Consider the following 15,127-nt stretch of genomic DNA (forward strand, 5'->3'; position numbering starts at 1 on the left):
AGTTATAGGAAATGCTGATCAATGCATACAGGTAGCTAGCCTTATATGGATAATTTTACACTACAATTGTTTACAAATGCAGTCTTAGAGCATCTACTGTACATATATGTATATTTTAATTATTTCTTTGAGGAAGGGGGTGCCCCAAAACATACATGCTTTGTACACTCTTGTACATGTCAAATTTATGGCTACACTTAAACCCCATTCCAAATTTCTAGACCAGCCACTTTTCTCTGTTGATCACTTCATTGGTTTGTTGACTTAATTATTCTTGCACTGAGATAGTGATTATGCTACTGATCACATGTTGGAATGGCCCAATCAACCATTTTAGTAGCTGGTAAATGTCATATTTAGTTGGTGACTGTCACTTAGTTGCTAGCTTTATGCATTTTGGAGTGATTGAATGAATGATGTTATAGTGTACAACCATAGTGATAAAACATTGCTCAAGATCAAATGTGAATCTGTAGTATTTGGAATCTGTATATTGTTTTGTTTTGTCAAGGTATCACTATAGAGTCTGTGTATAGGTATGACAAGTGAAACAACAGCCTCAGGCAACAAATGAGGAATATTGAAACTTTATTTATAGCTACCCTTTTACAGTACAGTAAATTGTGTACTGGTACTATATGCAATTTGGTTGCTGATTAATTTTAAAGTACTTAAAATCAGTTTTAAACTAGTTTCCTTCATGGAATTCAAATTAAGGTAACTGTTGAAATAGTCACACATGTACAGAGGGTATAGTAAGAGGAGACAAAAGCATGTTGTAAAGTTGTTTCTGTGTAGTACATGCATGCGTATTATGAATTTTTCTTTAATATACAAATGTGCTCAAAATGGCCTACATTACAATACCTACAAGTATGTACAGGCAGTTATGCATAATCAGCAAATGCTTGGACTGACAAACAAGCCTAGTGATTTGGTAGTCCTTCCTGGTAACCATGTGTGATCCAAATTCAGTGTAAAAGTAGTACATATGCTTTACATCTTTAGCTTTGGAAGTTTTCAGCTAATACATGTATGTATCCATGCCTGCATGTATACCACAGACATACAATTACTGTGCAGAATATTGTATAATTACTGCTAGTATGAGTGGTGCCAGTGGACAAATAATTTTTTTCAAGCACCTTATTTAGAGGTAATCCTGGCACGACTGATATACCATAGCAAACTGTATATAAGTGATATACCACAATTTATGGCTACGCTTACAGTACTTCACACATTCTGTGAAATTCTTACTTAAACAGTAATCAAGCCTCTAATAACAAAATGCCTAAATCAACCAAGAATTATTCATCTTGGTTGCTGAGAAGATCAGTTGTCGATGAACTCTTGTCTCCTTTGTGTATAACTCGGTAATAATGAGTAGATGGGTGTGGCATTACTAATCCATCAATGATTCTACTGATTTCGATCACTAACATACAGTACATACCCTTTCACTATAAACTGCTACAGTATACATACATGTGTACTGTATCTCTGCTCATTTTCATCTACTGGGGAGTAGAATATACCAGTATCACGATTACTTAGGATATGACTGAAATATACAGTACACACTCTCCGTTGAGCAATTATAACAAGTGCAATGAAAAATTAGGAATGTCAAGTTCGATTAGGGATCATAGAAATGAAAAGTAAAGAAACAAGGGAGGTTGCCTATACCTACAGGTATACAAGTGGACATTTACTCCCTAATTCACTCTGTATACCCATGACTGAATTAGGGATTAAATATCCACTTGTATACCTGCAGGTATAGGCAACCTCCCTTATTTCTATGATCCCTAATCGAACTTGAAATTCTTAATTTTTCATTGCACTTGTTTGTTTACTTTTTTGTAACATAATTATGAGTGGTGCACCTGCGCATACCACATCAAAAAAATGAATGATGCCTGACATTAAAATTCTAGATGCACGCCCCAACTATCAATTAGCGAAAAGCAAAGTAGCTGTTACGCTTTGTGTCAAACTATGCTCAGCACATTACACAGCATTTCGAACGAAGAAGAGTACAACAACTGCCTCTACAAGCACAATCACTCACTACAAAAATTGATGCACGCCCCAACTATCAATTAATCAAAAATGAATTAGCCATTACGCTTTGATTCAAGCTACGTATACTGAGCATGTTACCAGTGTTTCTAATAAAGAACAGTACAACAACTACCTCTACAAGCAATCCACTCCCTGTGGAAAATACGGAGGATTTCTGCATAGCAAACTATTGAGAAGCCATCGTGCACTACCATGAATTTACACCTTGCGGTGTCAGCGAAAAGAAATGGGACACAAAGGAGGACAAAGGTAAGTCCATGATGCACTCATTGTAGCTACAGTGGTTGGCGAAAAGGCACATCTCGGGAAGAAGCGACATCGAATAGTGAAGAAATCAAGCCTGTAGCTCTAACCAAACTCAAGTTACACTTGGCTGAAGGCATCAGTCAGGCAGTCAGTCAGTCAGTCAGTTAGTAGAAAATTATGTTAAATACAATTTTTTTTAAAATTTCATAGAAACTTGCTGGAAGGGTTTGGAGTGCGTCTGAAAACATTTTTGGGCTTGGCTATGCCTAACCGATACTGTCAAGCTGTTATGAAGGTAAAGTGAGGCTGGTATATACTTGGGCAAAAAGCCATAGAGAGAACATAGAATACACAGGGAAAAGGTGACATTTCTGGACCATAGAATTGTGGAGGAAACACCAGTTGTTGTTGTTCCAAACCTCGAGTAAACAGTATATTGTAAATGTCATATGTTTCCTGTCATGTGTCATAGAGATTTACTTTGTCAAACATTCGACGTGTTGTAAGATTTCCTTACCATTGCAAAATTTGATGTTTATACTGTACATGAGATTTCCTATACGTATATAGTCAAGGACACATGACATGCTGTTGACTTTCCTATGGTATCTGGAATTGAGGGGGTACATAATGTATACTTGGTCAAGGACACATGGTGTGCACATGGTGTGCTGTTATTTTCCTATACTATTCAAAAATTTGGTGTGTACATGAGATTTCCTAGTCAAGACACATAACATGCTTTTAGGTTTCCTTTACTATTAAGAAATTTGATATATGCATTAGATTTCCTTAGCCAAGGATACATGACATGATACTAGTGGAATTTCGTGTGTTCTAAACTGGTGGGGAGGATATTCCCAATGGCACCATATTGTCCTCCATCTACAAGTATACTGTGTTTAGGAAATGCGCTGGACACATGACATTTACAGACATTTCCTGGACACAGGAAATTTGTATTTTGACACCACAGCACGTATCCCAAATACAGAAGATATATGTATGATCTTTTTTTGTGTTTAACCCTTAAAGCTGCGTAAAACTTTACAACACACATGCACCGCATCCGCAAAAGGCACTATAGTCGCTATTGATATTGATCGATCGATAACTCATATACACTCGTATACACGGATTTGTGATTAAGCTTTTCGGAATGCTGAGAAAAAATGGTGTCCCAAGTTTTACTGATTCCAACACTCCTTCACTATGACACTTTAAACACAAGGGTGTAAATTTGCATAATATTTTAGAGAAGAAGATATCTCAAAGGTTTGTAAATTCTGTGGACTATAAGTCATGTGGAAGATGTTTCTGTCGATCTACAAGTTGATTATTGTCCACTGTGGAATGGTTCGTGCAGTGTTGCTTTCAGCAAGTGCCTCAAGATTAGTCACCTTGTTGTCATCTTCACGATCGAAGCGTTCAAGTGAGCTGATTACAATTCTTGTTGATTGAGGACAGATTTTCAACTCAAACCAGATGAAGAAGAACGTGAAACACAAGAGAAACAGTACTAACTGTTTTATTATTGATATCTGTAAGCAAGAGTCCATAATAAAGAGGAGAGTGTCCAACTCAGTATTGGTCCATGAAAAATGAAATTCATTTCAAAGAAGCCTTGCTATGAAGGGGTGTCAAAGTGTTTTAAGAGCTTCTATCAAAACTCACTAGGCTTCTTTAATATGAATATGGCTAAAACATGGTTACTCAGGACAATTACCACTATTTACTTACTACCAGGCTAATTTTTGATGGACCAATACCGGAGTTACTCTCTTCTTTATTATGGACTCATGCTGTAAGTGTATAACACTTTCTGTTGCGAAAACAGTTGTTGGCTAAACATCATGCGTTTTCTGTGCATTTTATTTTTTTATTGCCACTATAGTGGCTTATGCACCTTTAAGGGTTAAGAAATGTTGCTAAATCTCTTCTATCCTGGGTTAAGGAATGGCATCAACCCTGTTAAAGGAAATGTGGTAGAGATTGCGCCCTATACTGTGTAGTATGTACTTCAGAAAATGTCAAAGAAATGTTCAAATGTCATGTTCACTGGAAATGTACAGAAACAAGAAATTTCTGTACATTTGCAAGGGAACCATAAATGCAACTTGTGATATAATAAAAGTATACACTCAGTGTATTTCTGTTAGCATGTGCACCCCATGCATGCATTTCTGTATTGTTCCACACAAGCAATGGAAAAGCATCATATGTGACCAGATTTGTGAAAAGGGGTCTTCCACACACATCCAATTTACAAATGTTGACAAGTCATAACTAGGGACTGGAAAACATTATTGACTTGAAGTTTGGTCAGTGGTGAGCACCACCATAGTTTAATAGATTGAGAAAATTCCAGGTTTGTATCTTTTTTTGAACGCTAAGTTATGGTCTTCAAAGTCCATGGAATTGGATGTGTGTAGAAGACTCCTTTCTGCAAATCTGGTCACATATTACAATTATTGATGCTAATGATAAAATTATTTTAAGAATTTGTATTGTCTTATTGTCTTATTTTACTCTTACTGTGTTTGTGTATAAATTATAATTATTGTACTATTCTGATGGGTAACATGTTTATGTATACATTTGTAGGAGATGATGCAGCAGATAAGGTAGCTGCGAAGTCAGCACCAAAATTACCAAGTGGATTTGCTAAAATCAACCAAGTGTCGTCAGGATCACCAGCTCAATTAGCTGTAAGCTATACCTACATTACATAGCTGTAGTAATCAGGCTTGTATTTGCGTGTGAATAATCATGTCAGTGGAAACCTCTGACAGGTTTAGACATATATACTTATTGTGTGTAACACAGAAGTAGATGAGATGCTGTAATACATCAGAGATAGTGATTTTATGAACATACAGTACTGCTCAAATGCAACATCATCTTGCAAGAGTGCAAACTATTATAAAACCCAGGGAATAGCACCTTTTTTGCTCACGAGTATTCATCCCAAACAAAACAGGATGAATAACTATAAGCAAATGGGGTACCATGCTCTTTCATTAGTGAATTTTTTAATTGCTCACACTCTCGCAAGATGACATTGCATTTGAGTGGAACTGTATACACAGTCCCAGAAATAACAGTCAGCCATCAGCCTTTTCCTGAGGTTTCTACCAATTATTTGGTGGTCAAATGTCTGATCAGCACCATCCACAACAAAAGATCCGCACAATTAAAAATCCATCAGGCTATTATATGTAATGCTACTCATAATACTATTATAATCGGTGTCATGACAAAGTAGATAACAGTACCTCACAGCTACTCTGTCTCCACTTGAATAAAACACAATGGAAGCAGCATTATGTATGTATCAGATGAAAAGTCATAGCCAAGCTAAAGATACAGTGTTTATTGCAATATGATGCTGCTGACAACCTACATAGAAATAAAAAGGATGTGACAGGATGGTCAGTTGTTTTGCTATAGTCATGTGGTATTTACCACGATCTATATTAAATGTCAGTGAGTATAGAGTACAGGCGTGGAAAAATTGTGGTGTTGAACCTACTAAATAATTGTTCCCCATGTATGTATATGTAGGCATTGTGTAGTAGGCTAGTTACGTATACTGTCATTACACATTTGAATACACAATACTTACATACGTAGTTAGTTCACACATTTTTGATTAACAAAGTTTAGTATGAACCCATATAACATGAGCTCCTAAAATGTGTACGGTGGACAGGATATGGAGTATCATGTTACAGTGTACCCTCATGGCAATTTGGCAGTATTGGCCCACATGCCTTTAAAATTACTCCTAACATTTTCATATAGTGGAGTATTCTACATACATTAGTTGTTTTTTTTTTGTTGTTTTTTTTTTGCTTTCTAAGTTTTTTGTGGGTACAGTGTAGATGGTACTGTGGCGGCCTTTTGGGCCTACTGCAGGAAATAAAGTATATGAATTATGAGTAAACTCTATGCATCTCATTTCTTGTTGCTTCTTTTATCAAGATGCCACTCAATTCATGGGTAGAATGTCTGTGACTTTAATGAGTTTATCACACACAAAGGAATAAAATTCTCTCACAGAAGCCTGCTACATTCAGATTAAATGCAGGCGCATTCTCCATATGCAAGGCTGTGCAATGAGCATATCATAATCAACACCTATTTTGCTAGATTTCAAGATGCAGATTTCATCATGGAATTCATAGCTTAATATCAATAGCAAGATCTTGTCAGCTCATTCGATTCTTTTCTTAGATATGGGGTACATAATACCAAGAGTAAATAATGGAATACTGGTTCACAAATGATGATAAATTTTGTAAAAAAAGCTTAACAAGGAAGTGTAGTGAATTTGTAACCTCATAGGCATTACATCTAAGGCAAGGGCAGTCATCACCTGATGTGCAAATTTAATTCCTACTTACTGTACAGTAGCTATGGACTTTAATAATCACATTATTTATTTGAGTTGTTCTGCACCTTTTCGGTAGATTTAATTGTTTTTGGTCACACAACATGGAGTGCATCCTCACAACATAAATACAGTGTAAAACTGCTTGATTGCTTGTTGCAGCCAGTGCTGCTAAATTCATGGCTACATTATTTGGTTTACTATAGGCAAATACACCTGTAGTTAATATATGATGTAACGTGAAATTGCTATGATATCTTGCAGTTAAATACGGTACCTTTACAAGTTTTGATACTACAGTTTGATAACATGAATCATTCTAAAGGATAATTGAGACAAGTTGGCATGTATGCAACCAGAGATGGTCAACACTATCAAGTAGCTATACACGTACATGTTTGCGATGCTTGCAAAATAAATGCGAATAGTTGATATGTACTAGTTTCATGTTGCTAAATTGATACAAATGGAACATGTTGTATTGCATAATGTATGCTATTAAATATGTGCACATTCACTGCACATATACAGTACATCCTCTATAATTATTATAGGGTTTGGCTGTTGGTGATACACTAGTGGAGTTTGGATCTGTCAGTGGACGAAATTTCAACACATTGCAAGATGTCGCCAGGGTTGTGCAACACAGCAAAAATGTATATACATATGTATGTGTGGTGTTTTTCTTATGGAGTAATGGTGCACAGAAGTATGTATAAATTGAGATGGATACCATCAAATATGCTATACCATAGTGTTGCACCAATATCCAAAATAGCCGATCATTCCGATAACCAATGTTAAGTTTTTTGGCCGATACCGATAACCAATTCGATATACACTAACAACACTAACAGTCATCCTCATCACTATTAAATGAATCATATTAGTGATATAAGCATTGATATACAGCTCATTCTAGGCTACAATGTAAAGTTAGATGTATGTCACAAATAAAAGTTACTCATGGTAAACAGGTTTTAGTACATTTTACTACTGCTATATAGTTGACAAGTGGCTGGCTACAGATATACCTAAAACTTCAGTTTATTGTTGGGCATGGCCTAAAACTTCAGTTTACTGTTGGGCATAGCCTAAAACCTGACAGTTTATTATGGGCATGGCTTGTAATCACCGCTAAACCATCAACACATACAGTAACTCAATTAAAATCGGCTTTGATTTAATCAAAACCAATTAATCAGCTAGTAGCCAATATCGGTCCGCTACCAATTATTGAATCGATTATCGTTGCAACACAACTATACCAAACAGGGGTGGATCCAGGAGCTGGCAAGGGGAGGGACACAAACAGGCTAAGTTGTAGGTGGTTGAGGAGAGCCAGATTCTCTTGTTAGTTGCTGCATTTTTTGAAACAGCAAATCATCACCTCTTTAGTGTCTCACTGTTGATTTTAGACCTTTGCAAGATGGATGTGAAGTCTTAAAAGCTGTTTAAAGGCTCTGAATGTATTAAACAACAGTAACACGATAATTATTTTAGAGGCGCTTAGTACACACGACAGTGCTGGGTGACAGTTTCACAGTTAATTTGACTTTGGTTCAGTTTGGTTTCAGGTGAATTTGTAATAAATGCTAGTAAAATGTGCATATTTTTTATGAATTTTAAAGATAATCTGATCTTGGCCTAGCATAAAGTTCAGTGTTTTAATCAGAAGTGGCTCCTCCACAGGTGAGGGGGAATTTACCCCAAATGCCCCATCCTGGATCCACCATTGCCAAAAGTATGTGTTGTGAGTGGCGGTATTAGTATTTGGTGATTGATAAGGAGAATTTCAAATCATGTTTTGTGAGTCTCGCTTTTTTGCATCTGACAGTGGCTGAAGCAAATTTAAATTTGCCGTATCAAACTTCATTTACAGTATTCTAAGCTTCTTTCTTGAATTCAGTTTTCTTCAACATCTCATCGATAATTGTTTGAATTACTGTTTTGATCGCACAATAATATTATTGCATACGTAGATATGGCTGAATGGAATATCAAGTACAAGAATTGTTATAATTATTGTGTGCATACTGTGTATGTACAGGTGTGTAGAGTTTCTACATATATCTGTTCTACTTACAGAGTCCAGTGAATGTTGTGATAGTGAGAAATGGTAAAGTGAAAGATTTTACTTTGATTCCGAAAGTGTGGTCTGGTGCTGGACTGTTAGGGTGAGTACTCGGTGCATGTGTGATGTTTCAGTCTTCTACTGTGATTATATAAATAGTGTCAGCATAAATTGTATACATGCACTAATAGATCCCACTCACCGCCACTACCATCATTTGGCAGAATTGATTATAACACCTTTTTAAGTGCTCTGTGGCTTCTCTCAAACATTTTAGTTGTCCCTGCACTTGGTCATGCCCTTAAGTGAAGAGAACAGGGATAATTGGTCCCTCATGCATGATTGTGAGAAAGATGACATCATTGTACTCTTTTGACGGTCGATAATAAGCATTGTACAGTAGGTGATTCTTTGTCGTGATAATTATTTATTTGCACTCATGCAACATACTCTAATGTAATACACAAACATTGTAATACAACATACAGCATGTCAGTTCATGTTAACTTTAGGTCAGCACTCTGGAATTCCTGGGCAGAACCCTCCACTTGTTTAGTTTTTATTCCTTTTGCGTTTTGTGTACATGAGTAGAAATATGGAAAATACTATGTAAACCTTGTTGGGTTTGTCATTCATGATGAGTACACTAAATCAAGTCCTTCTCTGTAGTACAGATGTTACAGTTGTGAGCTGTGATTTAGACCCTGTAAATTAACTTATTTCCCATATAGTTAAGGCTACTGTTCCAACTGTCTAGCATGCTATCACTCCAAGTCTAAGTGTGTTATAATTAGAAGAAACTTTGTTAGTCCACTTCTCAATAGCTCTAAATTGAAAGAAGCACTGAAAAGAAATTGATGAACAAGATTTTTTTTGCTTGTCTGATCATATTTAGTAATGAACAGGTACAATAAAATTATTACATTAGCATCATTATGCTAAATTTATCATTAGAACACGGGCTACATTTTCATGACATCAACAATGATAATTTCATGTAAAAAATTACTGAAGAATGTATTTTCCTTATCCAGTAACAGAGCAACAGCAGTTTGGATATGCAAGATTACATACTTTTACTGTAAATCTGAGTGCTCCACATTTCCGAAGTTGAACATAGCTATGTGTACACTGATCCATGTATATACTGTATCTAGAGTAGACCCTTGGGTATCATGCAGTAAATTTTATTATCTGATATCTGAAACATATGATTAGTTGGAGTATTTTGAATGTACTGTAGGTGTGTAGTCTGTTAGAGTAGTTTGAATGAATGTCGATGTATTTGGTACAGCTCAACTATAACTTCATCATATCATGCGTAAGCATGCATGACTCCATGCCACGTTAGTACGTGGCTCACGTCTGTGTATCCACCTCACTTCTAGTGGAAGCACGCACGTGGTCTCATTAGAGCAGAAGGTCTCATGGAAACACGCAATATTCTCATGGAGTAACCATGCAGTAAACCACGCAGTGAAATGTAAGATACGTGTACCACAATTTTTTTAATAGCTAATACTCAAATAATCTTTTTAAGTACGTACTTGTCAATAAACACATTGTTCTCTACAGCGACGTCAAACACTCACGATTCAGTATAGGTATTTGGGCACCACCATTCACGTGATCGCCTAAATAAAACATGTGACAGTCACCTTTAGACTCGCTGTACTCAACAGGCCTAGCTTAGGCTAGGCGTACAGGGTTTATACCACCCAGCAGCACCTTGATAAGTGAGGTAGCTATCTGAGATGAGTTTGTTCTTGGATATGATGGCTTGATAATGATGCCAGCTATATCCGAAGTTACTGAATCTAGATATTACATAGTGGAATGGATGCCTGATACTTTGTGAACACGACCCTGCAACAGAGCATTCAAGTAAACACGAGAAATATAATACATTGCATTGTATACAGCCCTACAGGCACAGCTGCAGTAGGGATAACTCACGAAATATGTAGCCACACAAATGTTTCAGCCGTGGACGGTATCTCATGAGTTGACAGCATACAATTTAATATCACTGACGTTTGCGTGGATATATTATACGTGGAAATTATATTCTAATGAGTGGTTAGCTGCAGCTCCACACAAAATCATGCGTGCTATTATGTGTGGGATACCATACGTGTGTGAAGTTATAGTTGAGCTGTACTGTAGCTAAGTGAGTGCACTTTAGTTATTTATCTGAACACTTTTAAAATCACCCAAGACCATTAGCCCCTCACCCGGGGGTCTACTATACATAAGCAATTGTGTACATACATATGTATGTAGTAATCAGAGTACATTTATGTAATGCTTTCTTCCAGATGCAACATTGTACCACTCTCTGCCATCAGATAAGGACAGTATAGAATTGTATCTGTGAGCACCTACATGTAAAATATACAGTAATTCTTATGTATACCTTCTGTATTGTATCGACTATAAATGCATTCAGTTCAATTGTACGTATTATATCAATGATTGAAGTGTGTATAGCAGCAGCAGCAATAGCATCAGCACCAGTAGTAGCACCACCACCATGCAGCACCAGCATAGTAACAATGTATGTACAAAAATAATATTATTAATCAGGAACCTTAATTCTCAATACACTTGTTCATAAGTACACTTAAGAATGTATAAACTTCCAAATTTTAAGCACTGGTATGGCAGGATGTTTGGCACAACAATGAAATAGCAGTCTCTTTGTTAGAAAAGTTTTAATGATGACTGTTCTATTAGAGTATTTTGATTTTAACACTTTTCAACAGTTTTACCCCTAAATTGCAGGCCTTAAATTAACGATGGACAAAATCTGCACAAATAGCACAATGTCTGCACATAATTAGTTTTGGGCGGACACACATGTCCTTGCAAAACCAATAGTGGTACCATAAAGCTGATGTGTACATGTTTGTTTGTAGTGGTAACAATAACTGTCACTTGTAGCTAGGAGATACTACATTTTCCCAACCCAAGGATTTGCCAATGCCAGCTCCCCTTTGTGTACTGCTATCACCAACAGCTGTTGTGACCACAGCCTGGTGATATGTTGCAGCTATGTTGTTGTATTTAACCTCAAAACGTTCAATGGAAACTCCCTATTCCAAATCCAGCAGTGCATATAAAATATTCCTCTAGCTCATGTCTGTACAATTTGACTCGATGTCTGTACGTTTGTGAATATGTAAGGCCACTCAGCACCTTAAATATTTTATCCCCTCATTGTTTATTCATAGGTGAGATATATCTCTTTCCTTCTTGCTATTTCCATCTTTTCAGTGTCCATGTATGCATAAGATACAACTGTATTTGTTCTGTAGCTTTTATTAGCTTTCTAGCTAGCACATAGTAAAATTTTGGAGTGGGGTACTTCAGCACTCCCACTAAATCCACCCTTGCTATAGCAAAGAACTCACTCAACACACCCAATTAGCACTCAACAGTCAAAGTAGGAATTTATTTGCATTTATTGTAGCAATGTCCCTTTAATGAGGATGAGTAGCTCTACCAATCATTGCTTGCAAAGCCAAATGAAAAGGGAGATGCCATTCATACCATGATATGATTGGCTAATACGTATAATAAATATTATGCAGTATCTCACCATGGAATTAGATGCAACAGGAGTGGTAGAGCGGGCAATGAACTTTAGTGATGAAAGTTGGACAGTGCATGCATGGTATACAACAAGCATATGTAGTTATGGCTCTCAAGTGTGTATCACATCTGATGTGTTGTTATGCACCTATCAATGTTAAGCTCCACTGCCCCCCTCCTGGGCTTACTAAGGGATTAGTGGGGGATTTTTGCCGATTTGATCAGAAATTTTGCCCCACTAGTGGGGCATTTGACCGTTCGAAATTTTAGGCGTTTGCTTTAGCTTGCGAGCTATGAGAATTGATCTGTTTCCTAAAGTTTATACCAGCGATACTACATGGAGATTTGACCACTAGTTGTTCCCCAGTGGGTGGAGAATTTGATTTTTCAAAAAGTCAAATCCCCACCATTTCCCCCACTACGCCCGGGAGGGGGGAGGTGGGGGATAACATTGATAGGTGCATTATGGTTATGAATTTTAACTGATAGGTTGAGCCTTTCAGTGAAAAGAGTCCAGAATTTAACTTTCTAGATGGTTGGTTTTATAGTATGTCATAATCAGTCTGAGATGTGATAGACCTTGTAGACCCTTGGTAGCGCATCTCTGAAGCTTCCTAATAGAGGGTCAATATCCTATGCCAAATAGGAGTTTCAAACTTGTACACAATATTCCAAATGTGGTTGCATACAGCATATCAATTGTAATAATCTTCTGATCAAATCAATAACCTGTGAAATCTTTACTGCACTGAGCTCTCTGATTAGACAAAGGATGAGGAATTTAATTAAGGATTGGCAATGTCTGGAGTACATATTTTCTTAACCACACATTGGTTCCCATACAAATTTGTATGTTTTTCAAAGTGTCTCACAGACTTACAGTTCCTTGGATTGAAATGAAACATGGACCCAGGGTTTACTACCTATAGAACTGCCAATTGGCACAAACAGAGTGAAATAGCATGTTCATAAGTGAAGATATGGCTTCAAGAATGTAGTACATGTTGTGGTGAAGAATAAGTCTATTAGTCACAGAAACACTTGCTGAAATTGTCCTAATTTATCGGGCAATTGGAAACAGTGGAAATGGAAACCGGAAACAGAAAATGGAAATGGAAAACGTAAATAATCAAATTGTCATACAAATGTACCCTAGAGTAAAACCATTGTTTAGTGTCCACCTCTTAAAGACCACCTCTGTACAAAGACCACATTGTAATTAGATGGCTAAGGACTACTTTGTGGTCACCTTTGATAAAGACCACCTCATTACATGGTAATATTTGGGACGCTTCAAGCATGTATTTCATGACTCACATCAATCTCATCTTTTTGTCCACACTTCACCCAAGTCATATACCATCATCACTTAGTTTGTACCAGCATAGATAATACTATGGTACCAGAATGTGTCATACAAAAATATTCCATGCAAGTGAAATGTAGCTAGTACACTACAACCTACTGTATCAACGAAGAGCCTAGTCTTTTTAGCTGTTTTGATAAAGCAGTCTGACATAGGATGTTTGGAAACTAGCTATTATTGCAATGCGAAAAGGTGGTCTTTGTAAAGAGGATATCTTTATAAAAGGTGACCATGAAGTGGTCAGTATGCCTTAGCCATCTTTGAGATCTAATTATAATGTGGTCTTCGTACAGAGGTAGTCTTTATAAGAAGGTGGTCTTTAAGAGGTGGCCACTAAACAAGGGTTTTACTCTGGGGTACATTTATATGACAATTTGACCATTTTTGTTTTCCAGTTTCTATTTCCACTGTTTCCAATTGCCCTAATTTATCAGTATCCAGTCCTACAAGCCGTAATGAATCCTTAATGACAGTGCAGTAAAGGTAAATAATGCTATACTCCCATTCTGTTGCTAGATACTTTGCCCTGTTACTAGATACTTTGCCAGGGTCTGTAACTGACTGTTATAATTGATTTTGGTTTAAACTGCTGTCCTATGTGGTCTGTGGCAATGCTAATGTAAGTGTCAATAGTAATATAGGTTGAATTTTATCAAAAACAATAGTGTAAGATGAACTACAGATACTCGATGACTAATTTTCATATCAAAATGATCACAGTGCAGCAAAAATTATAACTACACTACTGTTATGCGTTCCATGGTTTCCCTTACTGATGTAAAACAGCATTTGCAATGCCTCAGAACGATTTAACAGGGTGATAAAAGAGTGTTTATTACCATGCTACAAATTATTACCACTAAGTGTTTTTGCCCATGCAAGTAATGAGCAAAGCTCTGATTGACCTTGTCAGTTATCCCTAGTTTCATAGACTTGAGGCAAAACATAGGCCAAATAATAGCATTTTTCAAGAAGGCAATCCTTCTGCCATAGTACTCAAGTGATTATGCAATAGCTGATTTATTATCCAATTAACATTCATTCCATGGCTTCTGGTAAAGTGGTCTTTTGGACATGATAACAAAAGTGTTGGACCATCATGTTTGCTAACTGATTGAGGTCACATTACAATCTGAGTCAGTTATCAAAACTCAGAGTGTAAAATGTGACCCAGTCTGCAAAAAGCTAAGGGGACTTATAGCCTTTTCAATTGCAGGCAATCTATAACTTGACTTGTGAATGTGGTATCACCCTGAAATTTAGTCCCCTTATGTCCCTAACGTAGCACTATGGCTTGGGTAATATGAAGGTGATTAGTTGAAATCATGAGGAGTTATGAATAGTCAATTTGGAAAGGCTGTAAGAC

At 36.8% G+C, this 15,127-nt stretch overlaps 1 protein-coding gene across 1 annotated transcript in view; it reads left to right on the plus strand.

Moving 5' to 3' along the window:
* The window catches only part of LOC136238148 (26S proteasome non-ATPase regulatory subunit 9-like), a 31,497-nt gene extending 20,204 nt beyond the window's left edge, over positions 1-11,293 (plus strand). The window contains exons 4-7 of the mRNA XM_066028505.1: positions 4,939-5,042; positions 7,282-7,383; positions 8,816-8,904; positions 11,120-11,293. Coding sequence (XP_065884577.1) covers positions 4,939-5,042; positions 7,282-7,383; positions 8,816-8,904; positions 11,120-11,153 — 329 coding nt within the window. The 3' untranslated portion in view covers positions 11,154-11,293. The remainder of the gene's footprint in view (positions 1-4,938; positions 5,043-7,281; positions 7,384-8,815; positions 8,905-11,119) is intronic.
* Positions 11,294-15,127: the final 3,834 nt, after the last annotated feature.

The sequence above is a fragment of the Dysidea avara genome, chromosome 1 (genome assembly GCF_963678975.1).
Source record: "Dysidea avara chromosome 1, odDysAvar1.4, whole genome shotgun sequence".
Classification (NCBI taxonomy): domain Eukaryota; kingdom Metazoa; phylum Porifera; class Demospongiae; order Dictyoceratida; family Dysideidae; genus Dysidea; species Dysidea avara.